The sequence below is a fragment of the Salvelinus fontinalis genome, chromosome 5 (assembly GCF_029448725.1).
Source record: "Salvelinus fontinalis isolate EN_2023a chromosome 5, ASM2944872v1, whole genome shotgun sequence".
Classification (NCBI taxonomy): domain Eukaryota; kingdom Metazoa; phylum Chordata; class Actinopteri; order Salmoniformes; family Salmonidae; genus Salvelinus; species Salvelinus fontinalis.
Window position 1 is genome coordinate 12,340,478 of NC_074669.1, and position 19,998 is coordinate 12,360,475.

The 19,998-nt window shown below is 42.3% G+C and overlaps 1 protein-coding gene across 1 annotated transcript; it reads left to right on the top strand.

Annotated features, from left to right (window-relative positions):
• The first annotated feature begins 1,694 nt into the window (after window positions 1-1,694).
• LOC129855128 (chromatin assembly factor 1 subunit A-like) lies at window positions 1,695-19,363 on the top strand. The gene is made up of 16 exons (XM_055922476.1): window positions 1,695-2,010; window positions 5,543-5,593; window positions 6,117-6,700; window positions 6,829-6,885; window positions 7,014-7,249; window positions 7,407-7,467; window positions 7,589-7,660; window positions 7,747-7,964; window positions 9,797-9,968; window positions 10,173-10,253; window positions 10,982-11,086; window positions 11,501-11,756; window positions 14,084-14,222; window positions 15,837-16,173; window positions 16,275-16,350; window positions 16,477-19,363. Exons 1-16 carry the CDS (start codon window positions 1,944-1,946, stop codon window positions 16,596-16,598), a joined length of 2,634 nt encoding a protein of 877 aa, XP_055778451.1. The 5' UTR covers window positions 1,695-1,943; the 3' UTR covers window positions 16,599-19,363.
• The last annotated feature ends 635 nt before the right edge of the window (window positions 19,364-19,998 follow it).

Sequence of the window (19,998 nt, forward strand, 5' to 3'; positions counted from 1 at the left end):
ATGTTGGCACCTTAAGCCAGTCCTGGCCCCTTAGCGCATATGATGTCCCGATACTGTTGCTGTGTAGATTACGCTCCTTCACCCCAAAGACTGAGGTCAGACAGTTTTATAACATTGTCTGAGATATCTGCACCTGTATGCATTGTCCTCTGTTCTCGCTCAAGGCTAACTACAGCTTCCCAGCTTCTTATCTGAGCTAACTGTTACTTCCAGCACACACACACAGACATCCAGGCGCTCAAACAGTTTGTCAATATCAAATCACATTTGTTATAGTATTCAATCACATACAATATTCAATCACATATGATATAGTTGCTAATCACGTTTGTTATAGTATTCAATCACATACAATACAGTTGCTAATCACGTTTGTTATAGTATTGGGTTATAGTGCATAACTCAGAAATTCACATATGTTTTTCGTGTGTATAGTTTATCTGTTATTGTCTGGTCAGCAGTCTCCTGATTCACCCCCCTCCTGTGTCTCTCTCAGATTGGCACAGTCCCGGTCACATAGTACAGCGCCCACACTACTGATACATTTGTTGCATACACACACATATTTCATACAGTACAGCGCTCTCTTTAACACACACACATTTCAGGCTGATATTCATGGCTAGACAGAGCACTGGTAAGAGTAGAGACAAATGGAAAATGCAGGTTCACAAGAGTCAGCAATTCAAACTTTAATGCATAAGAATAGTTAGTTAAGCATGTCAAAAACCTTATAAAAACCCCACAATATGAATGTCCAATACACACAATTGACTAACTGGGGAGGTGATTTTCCAAAGTCAGTCCCACAATAAGAGCTAATAAGACAATAGATGTGTAAACATTTGAAAATGGTGTTATGTGGGTGTCACTGAAAAGTAGTGAACTACATGTAGTTCAACTAGTAAGTTCATTTCATTTTGCTTTAGCTTGGTGGTAGTTGAACTTAATTCAAATCTTGGTAGTGTTTCCAGTAGTTCATAACTTTTTTTGCAATGTAGTGGTGTAGCTAACAATTGGAACTACACACTACTTATTTTGCTAAAATAATATAAAATAAGGTTAACGTTGGCTCGAATTTCCTGTCCTTTTCGGCATCAGACCTGCCTAATTCTCACTTGAATCATAGTTATAGTGTTTAATAGGCTAATTACACAGCCCAGCGTGATCTTTTCTCGCAATTTGTAGTCTATGACATTTCAGATTTAGGTGTGATAATTTTTCACAAAAAGTAGTTTGGATGTAGTGAACTACTTTTTCAAAGTATATTTAGTTATGTAAACTGCATGTTTCTTAAGGGTCGCTTTAGTGTGGCTTAACTTCTTCCAGTGTGAAGTAATTGGCAGCTACCTCCCTGATCTTGAGTATTACATAATACGCTCCTTTTTAAATAATGTGATTTATTACTCCGAACAAAATCAAACAGATTCCAATATTGTTACTCATGCTAATGTTGTTTAAGACAAATTGGTGGGAGGGAGTTATTGAAGTTTGAAGAAGTGGGAGTTCGTTTTGTGAAGTTATTTTTGTTTTGTTTTAGTTAACTCTACTTAATCGTATGAAGTTTCCTTTTGTCACCCCATACAGTTGGTGGCGACAATGCTCCAAAAATATTGGATCCAAATCGCCGTGAAACCCCACCAACGAAGTAGAGATCTGGCCAATCAGCAAATGATTCTGAGGAGAGCGACATACTCCCGCCAAATCTGACTGACGACGGGCGCGAGTCAGCAAGGAGATCCAAAGGGAGCGTGTGTGAGATGCGGAAAGAATAACATGTAGCTACTTAGTCTTAAAAATAGTAAAACCCAGTCAACTGTATAGTATATTTTGCAGAATAACAGTGTTACTCTGGAAGACCTGTCAATATTGCGACATCATATGGTTTTGTTATATTGCCACTGTTTTCCGCACAAGGATATCAAAAGTGAGGGAAGTCTCGGATGGTGATGCTGGCGGCGGAAGATCCATCTGTGGACGGGCATTTAGCATCCACTCCACGGAGGAGAGGTAGCGACGATATTTCTATTTTAACCTTTCAAATGTTTTTGGAATTTGGTTATATACTTTTAAATTATTATTTACCTTTCAGTTTGCCTATGGCCACATAGTCAACACAAGCTTATGCCCTAATACGTTAGCTAACCAACGTTACTATAACTAGCTAACGTTAGCTAACACGTCAGTAAGGTTAACTACTAAGTTAGTTACTGTACAGTACACTGTTATAGTAGATACCTAAAGTTAGCGAATTAACGTTTTTATTAGCCAACCACTCATAACATTTCCAAGTAAGTAGTGAAGTGTAAAATGTGGGTTTATGTAAGTTACGCTTGAAGTGCACCTAGCTTGTATAGCTAACTAAGTTATATGACCAATATTTTCTGAAATGAATCTAACTTTACTGTAACTTGGTTAGCTAACGTTAATCTTTATAGTTAACTATTCCTCAGCCAGCTAATTTAGCTAGCTAAGCTAGTTAGAATTGGTGTCAACCATGCCAGCCTGCTGCTTGCTAGACACCCCATGGCTTCAGCTAACTAACGTTAGCTAGCAAGCTAATGTGCACCGAAATGATTGAACAGTGTATTGGTAGTTTTGCTCACCAGCTTGTTGATAACAGTTAACGTTAGTCGGAAAATATAATTTCGACTAGACATTGAGTTACAACACTGCCCGCTCGACAACTAGAACCATTGACAATGGTTCATTTAATGGTCAATGGCATTGTACTGCTGCATTTACTGATAAAGTAAAAGTGCATTGTAAAACCAAAGTCTATCTAACTTTAGCTATGAGTGATGAGGGGGGATGGTTGTGGGATTGTCATCTTATCTCCCTCGTTTTGGTTACAGGTATGGGTCGCAATCAAATCTAGCAATGCCAACAATAAGCTTGTTTGGGGTTACTTTAACAAACGGAATTTGTTTATTTTACTTTGAGGCTAAGCCTGTTCTCACCACCGTTAGAGCTGTGAGTGTAGCCACAGCCGGGCTTTTACACTTGGCTTATATTCACCGAATGGCGGGAGAGAAAAGCAAACACCTCGATATACTTAGCCCGATGACTTGTGCCATCCTCTCCTTGTTTTTTATTTATTTGTGATCCACCGACTTGATTCGGTATTATGTAGTAAAATGAAATTGTGTTTTTTACATTGGATAAAAGGAGCGACTCAGAGCTACAAAATGGTATATCATACACTGCATATGAGAAACAATGGGAAAGTAATTCTGCTTTGAAAGTTGATAAACCCCACCTTTTGAGAAAATGTTCCTTAAATGTTTTGGTAAACATACTGGAGAGCTCTTTTGTTTACACCCATTCAGCATTATTCACACTCTTAGCCCCACCAATCTTTTTAAGGATTCACATTTGAGGTCATGTGCTAAAGGCCATGTAGTGTGGTAAAAGTAGTAGCCTACAGTAAGGAAAAAATCCAGGTAAACAGAAAGTGTCCAGATAAAAAATATTAGATGATGCTTACCCAGACACACTTGTCTAAGTTGATGGGTTATGTGAAAGAAATGCTATAACCCCCAAATACATCTTGTTAAGTGGATGGGTCTCTACAGAAGGTGTAAACAGTACAGCGTAATGGTTACTTGCATAGTAGCAATATCAAAAATAGATAGTGTCAATATAAAGGGAAAAAGTGTCAATGCCAGTAGAGAAAGAACAAAATAATATACCATATGAACAAAAACAATATCAATAACATTATCAGTGGTACTGGTGATGGATGAGGTAGTTATATGCATACAATCAGGGGTAAAGTGGCCGAGCAGCAGGATAAAAAAAATAGATAGTAGCAGCAATGTATGGTGTGTGTGTGTGTTAGGAGAGAGTCATGTGAATGTCCATAGAGGCACTGCAGATAGTGCTGATGACGGGGAACTCACTAACATTAGGCTATAACTAGCAATGCGAATTGCTTTCTGAGATAATATTTCTACACAGATCATACACTTAACGCTAATGTTAGTTAGAGAGCCAGCCACCTAACTTCAGCTAGCCAACTAACAGTAAGCTTTAACTTGCAATGAAAACAACTTTCTGACCAAATTTGAAACATATAGTATCTGAAACTGTAGCTAGACTCTTACCCGTATACATTGATGAATGCTTCACGGGAGACTGCAACCCCTTTCATTAAATAAGACGTCCTGTGTCGTTTTCGTTTTGTTTGTACAGCTTGCTTGCTTGCTCCGTTGTCAAGTCACTCTGGTTCACACTGCAATGCCATAAGAATCATCTGATATTTCTCCCTCTGTTACAGATGCCATGGTTGCCCTTAGTTTGAAGATGTAATCCAAAGACAGGTGTTTTATACAACAGCCTTCTGTGTTTTCTTAACGACTCCCTCTGCATTTGCAAACAAATGCCAGAATTATATTAATCTCTATCATACTCTGATTCTACCAAACATTCCACTGATTTCAAAACTCATTTAACTTCTTCCGTGACAACACTGTTGATCTCTGTTTCTTCTCCATCACTGTCATCGGAAGACTACAATGTCTTTGATGAAAATGTTTTTACCTAAATCAGGGGTTTCCTAATTGTCTGATTCATTTTCAGTCCTAGAGTCAGCATGGTACGATCGTCCTCCTGAAAGTAGTCCATCACAACTTTCCCCCACTGCCCTTTGTCGATAGCGCCTGATAAATTCAGGGCAGCAATGTTATTGAGAGCATTAGCAGCACATTTGCAGTTCTCCATCTCTAATGTTATATCTTTTGAAAAAAAACTGCAGCAGAAGGATTATCTACACATAACGAGCAGCTCATTTTATAGACAGAAGATGCTACATGGCAGACCAATCCGAAACTCTCTCGGCATGTCTGGCCCACTCATTATCTCAGCCAATCATGGCTACCAGGAAGGTTCTTGTCTTTTTATGTGGCTAAACTAGGCTTGTAATTTAACAACTTTATTCGTATTTACAGATGGCATACAGGTTTGTTATTAAGGCACGTGAAAGTTCAAATCTTCCATAAGGCATTTCTGCCAAAAAACACATTTTGATAATATTTTTTTTGATTAGCGTTCAAATGCCTTTCCTGTGAAGTCGTGACTTGTGACATACGCCTAGTTTAATGAAACAAGTCACATTTGATTTAACATTATATTTGAATTGAAGTGGTAGTCTGTTTACTTGATAAGTGCCAAGTCTAACTTACCCGTTTCCTAATTGACTGACATGTATTTATTATCACATTCCTTAAATAACCTGGATGCATTTGTTAAACTAACCATATGAGTAAACTAAGGACTAGCCTATAGCATGAATAAAATTGAGTGGGGGGGATAAAGCAGTTAGTGTTTAAGTCATACAGTGTTGTGACTGTTTTTGTGGTTTGAACATACAAAGTTTCTGCACACAATTCTTTGATCCAGTGACAGTTGTGTAGCAATTAAAGTGACGCAACTTGTTTGCAACTGGAAATATTTCTGTATTGAAAAACAGTCTGTTTGATGACTGAATGATTGGTTGTGGGATTGTTGTCATCTTGTCTCCCTCACATTGTTTTGGTTTCAGGTATGGATGGCAAAGTCAAACCCAGCAATGCCAATAAGAAGCTTGTTCAGGGTAAGTGAACCTCAGGTGTTTTGAATGCATATTACCTCCATATACTATTTTCCAGATTTCTGCTCGACCGATGTCACAACTTCCCTTTACCTGGCAATAGATAACAGTAAAACACCAGCCAACATGTTTTAAAAGGTCAAAGGTGATGCCAAATCTCGTAAATGTATCTTTTTAAACTGTAGTACTTTGTGTTTTAGGTTGTAATTGTGGCTGAAATGTTGTGTGCTGCTATTTTGGCCAGGTCTCTCTTGTATAATAGATTTTTAATCTCAGTGATACTAACCTGGTAAAGTAAACAATTAGATGCTTTTATTTTGCTAAAGGAGAATGATACATAATAACATAATGCTATCAAACTATATAAAAAAATATTCAGAGATTCTAATTTAGTCAATTATATTACAATTAATACAATTCTTTAATTTAGTGTCTTTGCTTTCATTGTTTCCCAAATACTTTTAAAGATAAATTGGATTTAGTCCAATTTGAAAATCAGGGATAATAAATGGTATTTTCTCCTCAGCTCGCCTTCCATTTAAGCGTCTGAACCCAGAGCCCAAAGAGACCAGTGAACCCAAAAGAACTCGTGCCCTTCCCTGCCCAGAGCCTGGGCTATCATATGGGGAGAATGAATCTGAAAGTTCCCCGCTACCCATGCATCACGGACCAGCCCTGGTTAACGGCCGCGGACCCCTGGATGGATTCATGAGTAACAGCAGCCAAACTTCCCCTGACAAAATAATAGTTGTTGTTCTCACTGAGGACTTCAATTCAACTGACCCTCTAAAGCAGCAACCTGCGACACCCATTTCTGCCTCGTGTCCTCCCACAAAAAACAGCCACCAGAGCAAAACCCTGAGTGCTGTAACGGCCACCAAAACAGGGCAATTAGACTGCAAGGTGGGGGATGAACAGGATGGGGAGGACACTGCATCAATCTCACAGCTAGATACAACACAGGGATCTGACATAGAGGAAGAGTCTGTCATCCCTGATATGTCCAGTCATTGGAATGGGTCCAAGCTGTCTCCTTCATCCACCAGCGCTCTGTCAGCGGCCGAGAGCTCCCCAGAGGCTGCCAAGACGGAGAACAATCCTACTGTCACGGTGAGTACTGACTTGCAAATCAGATTCAATAATCATTCAATGTCTGTCATCAGGGATCTTTGTGTAAATGTACACAGCAGAAAGCTTTTAAATTAATACTTGATCTATGTTACCTTCTCTCTTTCCAGGAGCCACATTCCACCCCTAAAATAGAGCAGAAAACTGTGAAAAGACGCTCTATAAAGGTATAATGACCTGTGATAGATCACTTCTGTATTTCACTGCTAAGTGGCAAAATTTTGCATCCAATTACTATTTAAATATCTACATCAAAATACTTATCTGAAGCTGAATTTATTTCCTCTCTTCATAGAATTTGCAGGAGCAAGAGGAAAGGCTACACCAGCGCCAAGAGAGAGAGTGGCAGCGGGAGGAGGCTAAAGCTGTTAAAGAGAAGAAAAAAGAGGAGGCCCGCAAACTGAGAGAGGGGGAAAGAAAGGAGAAAAGGGAGAAAGAAGAGTGTGAAAAAAGAGAGAGAAAAGAAAAAGAGGAAAAGGAAAAAGAAGAGAAATTAAGAGCGAAAGAGGAGCATCGCAAATCGAAGCAGGAGTGAGTGTTGCTTGATCAAAAACCACCTAGAGCTACAGATCTGAAATGTCTTGTTACTTTTATATTGACTTGATTGGAAACATTTGATTGAACGTTTTTTTTATTAAAGCTAATGTAATCCTTGCAATTGAATTAAACATGATATAATTTCCCCCAGGGCAAAACTTGAAGGCAAGAGAAAGAAAGAGGAGGAGAAACGGTTGAAAGAAGAGAAGGATGTGAGTTGATAAGGGATGTTTCTATTCTTTAAACTGAAATGTAATGTCTGACATTTGACGGTTGGCATTTGCCATGTCATTGTAACAGACCTGATAATACATCTGAAAATGTTCTATTCAGAGGCTCAAAGCAGAGAAAGCAGAGATAACACGATTCTTACAGAAACCAAAGACTCCTCAGCAGGCCACAAAGGTAAAATAACTCTGACTGGATTGAAAAAGAATACAAAATCTTAATCATAAAATAGTGGCATGTTAATTCTGTCCCTCCCACCTCAGACCCTTGTGTCTGCCTGTGGAAAGTTTGCTCCATTTGAGATAAAGGAGCACATGGGTCTGGCGCCGCTGACCCGGGTCCAGTGTGAGGAGGCAGTCCTGGATGAACTGGACCGGTACCTGGCTAAACCTGATGGAAGTCTGCACGGCCTGAGGGACTGGACCAGAAATGAGCCCCGCAGATCAGGCCGAACCAAGCCCAGAAGCACAGACTCTATGAGGTGAGACCATCACACCCTAAAAGTCACAATTGTTGCGTAGCCATGATGGCAACAATAGGTGCTTTGAATTACTGAACTCTTGACATTTTGTGAATCGACAAAGAATCTGCGATTTCCTACAGCAAAGAGGCTGTTTCTACATTGAAAAAGAATACGTAAATGTAACATGTAAAGTGTTGGTTTCATGAGCTGAAAAAAATATCCCGGAAATTTGACATATGCACAAAAACCTTATTTCTCTCATTTTGTGCACAAATGTGTTTACCTCCCTTTTAGTGAGCAAGATCAAATAATTCATCCACATGAAGGGTGAGGCATATCAAGAAGCTGATTAAACACCATGATCATTGTTAAGTTCATGTTTTAAGTATCCCTATATTTCTGTTATTAAGGGGCTATCACTCAGTCAAGAGTGCGCATGCGCAGGAAGTCTGGTGGTTGATGGACCTGGCCTTGAGTGTAATGGCTACTTGTAGTGTGTTCATATAGTAGAGTAAACTTTGTTAAACTGGAACCTTGTCGTTGTGTCATTTCGAGTTAACAATCATTACATAGGTGCACCTTGTGCTGGGGACAATAAAAGGCCACTCTAAAGGGTGCAGTTGTCTCACAATACAATGCCACTGATGTTTTGGGGGAGTCACCTGTGGGATTGTCAGACCAGCCACCCGGACAGCTGATGAAACTGGATTTGCACATTCAAGGAATTTCTGCGCAAACTGTCATAAACCATCTCAGGGATGCTCATCTGCGTGCACCGGGGTCTTGACCTGACTGCAGTTCGGCGTCGTTCACCTTCAATGGCCACTGTGACGCTGGAGAAGTGTGCTCTTCACGGATTAATCCCAGTTTCAACCGTACAGGGCAGATGACAGGCAGCGTGTATGGCGTCGTGTGTGCGAGGGGTTTGCTGATGTCAATGTTGTGAACAGAATGCATCATGATGCGGGTATATGGTATGGGTGTTAAGTTCATGTTTTAAGTATCCCTATACTTCTGTTATTACGGGGCTATCACTCAGTCAAGAGTGCGCCTGCGCAGGGAGTCTAATCGTTGATGGACCTAGCCTTGAGTGGAATGGCTACCTTGTAGTGTGTTTAAATAGTATAGTAAACTTTGTTAAACTGGAACCTTGTCGTTGTGTCATTTCAAGTTAACAATGGGAAGGCATTAGCTACGGACAACGAACACAATTGCATTTTATTGATGCCAATTTGAATGCACAGATACCGTGACTAGATCCTGAGGCCCATTGTCGTGCCATTCATCTGCTGCCATCACCTCATGTTTCAACATGGTAATGCACGGCCCCATGTCGCAAGGATCTGTACACAATTCCTGGAAGCTGAAAATGGCCCAGTTCTTCCATGGCCTGCATACTCACCAGACATGTCACCCATTGAGTATGTTTGGGATGCTCTGGATTGACATGTACGACAGCGTGTTCCAGTTCCTGACAATATTCAGCTACTTCGCACAGCCATTGAAGAGGAATGGGGTATCATTTCACAGGCCACTATCAGTCTGATCAACTTTATGCAAAGGAGATGTGTTGCGCTGCATGAGGTAAATGGCGGTTACACCAGATGCTGACAGGTTTTCTGATCCACGCCCCTACCTTTTTTAAGGTATGTTACCAACAGATTCATATCTGTATTGTCAGTAATGTGAAATCCATAGATTAGGGACTAATGAATTTTCAAATTGACTGATTTCCTTATATGGACTAACTCCGTATGGTCTTTGAAATCATTGCATGTTGCGATTTTTATATATTTTTTCAGTGTATGTACACTCCTATAGTCTTTGGCCCCTCTCTGTTCTCTGCATAGGGAGTGTATAGTGGTAGTTAAGGGGCCTAAACCGGACGGTGTGCCTGACCGGCAGTGCTATGGCCGCATGAAGCTCCTTCAGTTCCGTGAGAACTACCGGCCTGCCTACTGGGGCACGTGGAGTAAAAAGAGCCCCCACATCTCCCCACGTTACCCTCTCAGACAGGACAAGGTAAGACTTCCCTCATTCTCTGACCATGATCCTTGAAGCTTTTCACTTCTTTACATCTTAGTTTCTGACATATTGCTCTCACTAACCCTGCCATATCCAATTTGTCAAGTGGTGCCATGAGTGAAGAATGTGTTATCAGTTGCACTGTGACTTCCATGTTTGACGGGTTTCCATGTATGACTAAAGTTTGTGTGTTCTCGCTAGGACCTGTTGGATTATGAAGTAGACAGTGATGAGGAGTGGGAGGAGGAGGAGCCAGGAGAGTCCCTGTCACACAGTGAAGGGGTAGGTCTCTCTTCAATACTCTTCTGTCACAGCTTTTGATGCTCTGCTGTTCTGTTTGATATCAAGATTTGCTCAATTTTGCATCTGTATCATTACTGCTGGTTGTGAGGATCTAAAGGGAGGGGCAACTTTTTTGGGGGGCGGGCGGACTCTGTCGGGGTCTCAACTTACTGTTGAGAGTTAGAATAATAGAATACACATGGTGCAATTTTGAAATTTGGTTGTGCGTCAGCAGTCACTTAATTAGCCCATGTCAGCAATTTTTTAAATGTATTGTTAAGTTAGTCTAGTGGCCAGCTATCTAAACTTGTAGTAAGCATGGTCGAATTACCGACCGGGTTGGGGCCCATTGATCATCAGTTATCACGTAAAAAAAAAAACGCTAACAAAAATGCCTCCACTCTATGGCACAATGTGTAGAATTGCAGGCAATTGGCTGTAAAACGGCTAATTTGTCTGTTCGCCCCATTGCAAAATGAGTAGATTTGCATGAAATGAGTTAAAAATGGCAGTCTTTTTTTCCACCCCATGGCAAAATGTGTAGAATTTTAGGAGATGATAAACCTAGGGGAAATAATCTTGGCTGTCATTAGGTGGGCCGTTAAAATATTTTGCTCACAAGGTTGCGGGGATGTTTGTGGGTACGCAGACCCATTGCGGACCCTTTTTTTGTGGCCCCCACCCCTATCAATGTGGCCTATCCCTGACTAAACACTTTGTTTTTGCAGGAGGATAATGATGAGGGAGGTGAAAATGACGACGACGATGAGGATGGTTTCTTTGTACCCCATGGTTACCTATCAGATGGGGAGGGGGCATTGGAGGAGGAAGAGGTAGGTTAAATTATCCCTACAATCCGTATGCATGCCTAATTCATTTTCTTTACTGTTCTTTTCCGGTGGTCTGGTATGACTAATAATGGATATAATGTAAGTACTTAGTTCTTTACAGTGGGCCTCCCAAGTGGCGCAGCGGTCTAAGGCTCTGCATCACAGTGTTGGAGGCGTCACTATAGACTCAGGTTCGATCCCGGACTGTGTCACAACCAGCCGTGATCAGAAGTCCCTTAGAGTGGGGCACAATTGGTCCAGTGTCGTCCGGGTTAGGGGAGGGTTTTGCTGGTGGGGCTTTACTTGGCTCATCGCGCTCTAGTGACTCCTTGGGTCAGGTGCTGCAGGCAGACTGCGGTCGTCAGTGTGTATGGTGTACTCTCCTTAATTGCTCCTATCTCTGTGACGTGATTCCAGGAGGGTGGCGACCCAGAGAAGCAGAAAGTTCGTCAGAAGCTGAAGGCCCGGGAGTGGGACGAGCTGATGGCCAAGAAGAAGGTGAAGGTGCTGGAGGCGGTGGTGAGAAGCTGTGTATGGGAGGGAGAGGGTCCTCCTCTGGAGCTATTCCAGCAATTCGCTGTGTGCCTGGTAGAACCCCTGCCAGAGGCGGAGCCCACCACCCCAGAGGACTACGCACAGAAACTACAACAGAAACTACAAGAAGATGAGCAGCGTGAGTACATATGTCTGGGGGAACATCATGCAGATATACAGAGTTCATTGTGTGTGTTGTCATTTCGAGAGACTTACAGGAGCATTTAGGTTTAAGTGCCTTGCTCAAGGGCACATCGGTAGATTTTTTTGCGTCGTTGGCACATGGATTTGAACCAGCAAACTTTAGGTTACTGGTCCAACGCCCTTAAACGTTAGGCTCTCTCCAATATTCATGTAGACCCCTTTCGACCTCAGCCTTAGTCTTGCCACCGCTAAGTGGTAGTGATCATCTGAGTCATTGGCTGACTGAAGCGGGATGAAATGTAGTTCTTGGTTTGGATGGAAAACCTGTGACTGTTTGTCTTTGCAATGCTTATCTGAGTTCTTACAGAATAATGTAAATTAGTAATTTGGTTGAGCCATGTGTTTGAATAGTGTCACTGTTGTCTGATTTTCCTTGAGTAGCTCCGAGGGGCCAAACTGTAATGTGACCTGTGCCTTTACTGACTTTAGCAAGCATGCACTTATATTTACACAACAATCTGTGTTTTGATTGTGGAGATGGACTTAACACCCAAGACCAACATGCGATTCATCTGCACTCATGCTGCATCGAGAGCAAGTTAAATCAAACACACCAACTATTTCGCCTCATGCGTGGAGTTGAAGAAAATGTGGTTGTTTTTATAAAAATCGGGTTATGTTTCGCCAAGAAAACACCTTTTTGTCATCAGGAAAATGTAAACGGTTACGAAGGGAGACTTTCAAAACTGGATTGAGTGAAGTAGCAGAAAATGTGCTTAATGATTGAGCTCTGTCTGTCTATGCAATTACTTAGGCCTAAAACATGAGCATGGAGAGCTACACAGGTTTGCTAAATTACTGTATATATTTGTGTCTAATATTTAGTTTATTTAAATTTGTAGCTCTGTTGTGAACAATTGACTGTCCTCTCAGACAAAATTTAGCTGGAATTTTGCCGTGCAGAATTGAACCAAATTGGTGATTGGTTGACGATATGACACAGGCATGCATGTCTTGTCTTTTTTTCAGTTGCATTGTGCAGAATATCAGATCTTTCAACAGTTGTAGTGTTTAACCTCACCAGATCTTATCATAATGACCGCAAAAAAGACACATTGGGATGCAATGAATGTCAATTCTGATCAAATGAATGTGAAGTCTGAAATACGGTACAAATTTACATTTTTTGTAAATAGGTCGGTAAACCTGAAAAGTGGCTGAAATACCAGGTGGTGTCAGAGGAAGGCGGAAAGTCCTTAAAATTGTCAGACTCCAGCCACCCTAGTCATAGACTGTTCTCTCTGCTACTGCACGGCAAGCGGTACCGGAGCGCCAAGTCTAGGTCCAAGAGGCTTCTGAACAGCTTCTACCCCCAAGCCATACGACTCCTGAACATCTAGTCAAATGGCTACCTAGACTATTTGCATTGCCTCCCCTCTGCACACCACTGCCACTCTCTGTTGTCATCTATACATGGTCACTTTGATAACTCTACCTACATGTACATACTACCTCAACTGGCCGGTGCCCCCACACATTGACTCTGTACCGGCACCCCCCCTGTATATATTGTTATTTTTTGCTGCTGCTCTTTAATTGCTTGTTACTTTTATCTCTTATTCTTATCCATATTTTTTTTTAACTGCACTGTTGGTTAGGGACTCATAAGTAAGCATTTCACTGTAAGGGCTACACCTGTTTTTATTCTGCGCATGTGACTAATACAATTTGATTTGAAATACAGGACTGTTCCAGGAATAGTGGGAGGTATTGTCACCATAACACATGGTCAACTTACTAGACTACAATGTTCATTGCAATGAACTTCGAATACTGGTATCCCCGTCAGCCGACGCAATTTTATACACATGAACACATCAACTTCAATAGAGTAAATTGACAATGCGTCAGTAATACGCTATCATTATTTAGAAAGTTGGACTTTTGTTGCCTTTTGGAGAGCTCATGTCTCATTCGGGGGAGCTAAGCTCCCCTGTAATTCACCTTGTGCTTCAGTCATTGATCGCTGTCCAGACTGCAAGGGAGACTAGACTCTAGTCTAAACTAGAGACAATCAAAGATCTGTATCGTTTTCAGACCAGCTTTATATGCTGCGTCTGAGTCACTCTGTATTTACTGTGCCAACAAGTAATTGTGAACAGTGAACAACATGTCTTTATGGCTGACCTAAGTTGCTCTGTAGCAGCCTGAGGGAGTATATGATCATATTGGATGCAGCCTTTTGCCCAAACTTTGTATGAATAGGCCTAGATGTAGAATGTGTTTTCAAACACCTTCCCATTTCCCCTACCATATCTTCAGTGCTGTCCCAGTTGCTGCCACTGCTCCATGGAAATGTGAACAGCAATAAGGTGATCATCACAGAGTTCCAGGAGTTTTGTCGCCAGAAATTGACCTCTACTATTTCCAGCCCCCAGAACTCGGGAGACATCCCCACCAGGTAACTTTAAACCGGATTTACTAAACATTTGCTATTTTACATAATGAGTAAATCATATATGGTCACTATTAAGCTCATATTATAAACTGGGTGGTTCAAGCCCTGACTGCTGATTTGGCTAACAGCCATGGTATATCAGACCGTATTCCATGGGTATGACAACATTTATTTTTACTTCTCTAATTATGTTGGTAACCAGTTTATATAGCAATAAGCCACCTCTGGGGTTTGTGATATATGGCCAATTTACCACGGCTAAGGGCTGTATCCAGGCACTCCACGTTGCGTCGCGCAAACATAAAATCCTGTTTATGTAAGCTCCCACAGTTGACAGTGCATGTCAGAGCAAAACTCAAGACATGAGGTCGAAGGAATTGTCTGTAGAGCTCCGAGGCAGGATTTTATCGAGGCACAGATCTGGGGAAGGGTAACAAAAAATGTCTGCAGCATTGAGGGTACCCAAGAACACAGTGGCCTCCATCACTCTTAAATGGAAGAAGTTTGGAACCACCTAGATTGGCCGCCCGGCCAAACTGAGCAATCGGGGGGGGGCTTGGGTCAGGGAGGTGACCAAGAACCTGATGGTCACTCTCACAGAGTTCCTCTGTGGAGATGGGAGAACCTTCCAGAATGACAAAACATCTCTGCAGCACTCCACCAATCAGGCCTTTATGGTAGAGGGGCCAGACGGAAGCCATTCCTCAGTAAAAGGCATATGACAGGCCGCTTGGAGTTTGCCAAAAGGCACTTAAAGGACACTCAACTCAGACCAAGAGAAACAAGATTCTCTGGTCTGATAAAACCAAGCTTGAACTCTTTGGCCTGAATGCCAAGCTTCATGTCTGGAGGAAACCTGGTACCATCCCTATGGCGAAGCGTGGTGGCAGCATCATGGTGTGGGGATGTTTTTCAGCGGCGGGGACTGTGTAACTAGTCAGGATTGAGGGAAAGATGAGCAAAGTACAGAGAGATCCTTGATGAAAACCTTCTCCAGAGGGCTCAGGACCCTCAGACTGGGGTGAAGGTTCACCTTCCAACAGGACAACAACCCTAAGAACACAGCCAAGACAACTCAGGAGTGGCTTCGGGACAAGTATCTGAATGTCCTTGAGTGGCTCAGCCAGAGCCCGGACATGAACCCGATCAAACATCTCTGGAGAGACCTGAAAATAGCTGTGCAGTGACGCTCCCCATCCAACCTGACAGAGCTTGAGAGGATCTGTAGAGAAGAATGGGAGAAACTCCTCAAATACCCAAGAAGACTAAAGGCTTTTATTGCTGCCAAAGGTGCTTCAACAAAAAGTACTGCGTAAAGGGTCTGAATACTTATGTAAATGTAATATTTCTGGGGGTTTTATAAGTAAAATTTGCAAACATTCCAAAAAAACTGTTTTTGCTTTGTTATTATGGGGTATTGTGTGTAGATTGATGGGGGGGGGGGCAATTTAATCCATTTTAAAATAAGGCTGTAATGAAACAAAATGGAAAAAGTCAAGGGGTCTGAATTCTTTCCGAATGCACTGTACCACACCACCTCGGGCCTTATTGCAAGTGCAAATGCTATATAAAAGCTTTATATATTTTTTAAACTGAGATGGTCTCCTTTTGCCCTAGGACCCGTCTGAAGCGCCTTATCAAGGGAAATGCCATGTATGAGAAGCGCTCGGCCTACAGACGCTGCTGCTGGTACATACACACAGAGGTCCTGGCTCGCTTCAGCCAGGAGGCTCTCCCTGTGCCCTGCCAGTGGAACTACCTCACCTCTGGGGCCCATGTGTCGCGTGAAGAATCCTCTGCGGCCACAGGCTCGCAGGGCAACTCCCCAACCACCCCACAGACCTCCAATACACCCTCCTCCTCCAGCAAGACTCCCTCATCCTCCAACAAGAGGAAGAGTGCCGGCAGCATGTCCATCACCAAGTTCATGAAGAAGGCTGCCGACCCTGAGCAGGTAGGACAGTCTGATAAACTATGCATATGACATCCTTTTGCTCAGATCCTATTGCTAAGACGGCTATGTATCAGATTTTCATTAGCACTCCTTTGTTCCAGGCTCATGAGATGGATGGGTTCCAAGCAGACACCGATGAGGATGAAGCAGACTGCGTCATAATCCTTACACAGAAAGGTGAGACCTCAAAAGAACTTTCCTGACAGATTGTTTGGCCCTGATGGGCACGTTGCATTTGGTTTCCCTAGATATAAGTAAGAAGGGTTGTATTGACAGTGACACTAAATATGTCTTCCCCTGCAGGATCTTCCAGAAAGGATACCTTTCCCACAGAGAATGAGAGCACAGAAAAAATGGAGGTGACCCCCTCTGATACGACTGCTCTCCCCCTGCTCCGGCCCATTCCCACCCCGGCCACCGCCTAAGAACTGCCCCCTGCCTCTGGGGGTGTGTACCCAGTGTCAGATAGAATCAGGTCTTCAATCAAGATAACATTCTGTTGTGGAACACATGCCACCCACACAGTATCACTTTCCACTCTGCTCCTCTAAGTACCAGACATCTGCGTGTAAAAATGAAAGTGTCTGACCGAGAAACTTATTAGGGCATGGTATATTTAAGTCCAATGCTCAACCATTTTATTTCTTGGTTCAGTTGGAGTGTCAGACATGTTTATATGGATGTCTTTGCTTGGTGAGGAGTGGAAGGTGGCTCAGACAGTCAAGACTCTCCTACTGTGGTAGATTGGGTGGCCATTCTAGTAGTTGCCGTGTGCTGGCCCACGTGTCCTCCTTTTTATACATACAGTTCCAGTCAAAAGTTTGGACACACCTACTCATTCAAAGGTTTTTCTTTATTTTTACTATTTTATACATTTGTAGAATCATATTTAAGACATCCAAACGATGAAATATCACATATGGAATCATGTAGATAACCAATAGTGTTAAACAAATATAAACAAATAAAAATGTTATTTGAGATTCTTCAAATTAGCCACCCTTTGCGTTGATGACAGCTTTGCACACTTTTGGCATTTTATCAACCAGCTTCATGAGGAATGCTTTTCCAACAGTCTTGAAGGAATTCCCACATATGCTGAGCACTTGTTGGCTGCTTTTCCTTCACTCTGCAGTCCAACTCAACCAAATTGAGATGGTTGGAATGAGGTCGGGTGATTGTGGGGGCTAGGTTGTCTGATGCAGCACTCCATCACTGCTTCTTGGTCAAATAGCCCTTACACAGCCTGGAGGTGTGTTGGGTCATTGTCCTGTTGATAAACAAATGATAGTCCCACTAAGCGCAAACTAGATGGGATGGTGAATCGCTCCAGAATGCTGTGGTAAGCATGCCTTGAATTCTAAATAAATCACGGACAGTGTCATCAGCAAAGCACCATCACACCACCTCCTCCATGCTTCACGGTGGAAACCACACATGCGGCGATCATCCGTTCACCTACTGTGTCTCAAAGAGGTTGGTTGGAACAAAAATCTCAAATTTGGACTGATCAAGACCAAAGGACAGATTTCCACAGTTCTAATGTCCATTGCTCGTGTTTCTTGGCACAAGCAAGTCTCTTCTTATTGGTGTCTTTTAGTAGTGAAGTCTTTGCAGCAACTCAACCAGGAAGGCCTGATTTGACGCAGTCTCTGAACAGTTGTGTCTGTTACTTGAACTGTGTGAAGCATTTATTTGGGCTGCAATTTCTGAGGCTGGTAACTCTAAAGAACTTGTCCTATGCAGCAGAGGTAACTCTGGGTCTTACTTTCCTTTGGTGGTTCTTATGAGAGCCAGTTAATTCATAGCGCTTGATGGTTTTTGCAGCTGCACTTGAAGAAACTTTCAAAGTTCTTGACTGTCGTTTCTCTTTGCTTATTTGAGCTGTTCGTGCCCTAATATGGACTTGGTATTTTACCAAATAGGGCTATCTTCTGTATACCACCCCTACCTTGTCACAACACATTAAGGAAAGAAGTTCCACACACCTGTTAATTGAAATGCATTCCAGGTGACTACCTCATGAAGCTGGTTGAGAGAATGCCAAGCATGTGCAAAGCTGTCAAGGCACAGGGTGGCTTCTTTGATTTGTTTAACACATGATTCCATATGTGTTATTTCATAGTACAATGTAGTAAAAATAAAAACCCTGGAATGAGTGTGCATATACAGTGGGGAGAACAAGTATTTGATACACTGCCGATTTTGCAGGTTTTCCAACTTACAAAGCATGTAGAGGTCTGTAATTTCTATCATAGGTACACTTCAACAGTGAGAGACGAAATCTAAAACAAAAATCCAGAAAATCACGTATGATTTTTAATTAATTTGCATTTTATTGCATGACATAAGTATTTGATACATCAGAAAAGCAGAACTTAATATTTGGTACAGAAACCTTTGTTTGCAATTACAGAGATCATACGTTTCCTGTAGTTCTTGACCAGGTTTGCACACACTGCAGCAGGGATTTTGGCCCACTCCTCCATACATACCTTCTCCCGATCCTTCAGGTTTCGGGGCTGTCGCTGGGCAATACGGACTTTCAGCTCCCTCCAAAGATTTTCTATTGGGTTCAGGTCTGGAGACTGGCTAGGCCACTCCAGGACCTTGAGATGCTTCTTACGGAGCCACTCCTTAGTTGCTGTATGTTTCGGGTCGTTGTCATGCTGGAAGACCCAGCCACAACCCATCTTCAATGCTCTTACTGAGGGAAGGAGGTTGTTGGCCAAGATCTCGCGATACATGGCCCCATCCATCCTCCCCTCAATACGGTGCAGTCATCCTGTCCCCTTTGCAGAAAAGCATCCCCAAAGAATGATGTTTCCACCTCCATGCTTCACGGTTGGGATGGTGTTCTTGGGGTTGTACTCATCCTTCTTCTTCCTCCAAACACGGCGAGTGGAGTTTAGACCGAAAAGCTCTATTTTTGTCTCACATGACCTTCTCCCATTCCTCCTCTGGATCATCCAGATGGTCATTGGTAAACTTCTTGTTTTTCTTTGAGACTGTGGTCCCAGCTCTCTTCAGGTCATTGACCAGGTCCTGCCGTGTAGTTCTGAGCGGATCCCTCACGATCATTGATGCCCCACGAGGTGAGATCTTGCATGGAGCCCCAGACCTGATCGCGAGATCTTGGCCAACAACCTCCTTCCCTCAGTAAGAGCATTGAAGATGGGTTGTGGCTGGGTCTTCCAGCATGACAACGACCCGAAACATACAGCAACTAAGGAGTGGCTCCGTAAGAAGCATCTCAAGGTCCTGGAGTGGCCTAGCCAGTCTCCAGACCTGAACCCAATAGAATATCTTTGGAGGGAGCTGAAGGTCTGTATGGAGGAGTGGGCCAAAATCCCTGCTGCAGTGTGTGCAAACCTGGTCAAGAACTACAGGAAACGTATGATCTCTGTAATTGCAAACAAAGGTTTCTGTACCAAATATTAAGTTCTGCTTTTCTGATGTATCAAATACTTATGTCATGCAATAAAATGCAAATTAATTACTTAAAAATCATACAATGTGATTTTCAGGATTTTTGTTTTAGATTCCGTCTCTCACAGTTGAAGTGTACCTATGATAAAAATTACAGACCTCTACATGCTTTGTAAGTAGGAAAACCTGCAAAATCAGGAGTGTATCAAATACTTGTTCTCCCCACTATATGCATTTGTTTAAAAAATAAAATACTTAACCTGGTTGAATTAAATAATGTTTAAATGTACTGCACTTTTATATGCCTTCCTCCTTCTTCCCCCCGCCTTATCTGGAGACCTGTATCAACATCCCACCACTCATCCTTGGATGGTTTGTTAATGGGTTTCAATATGG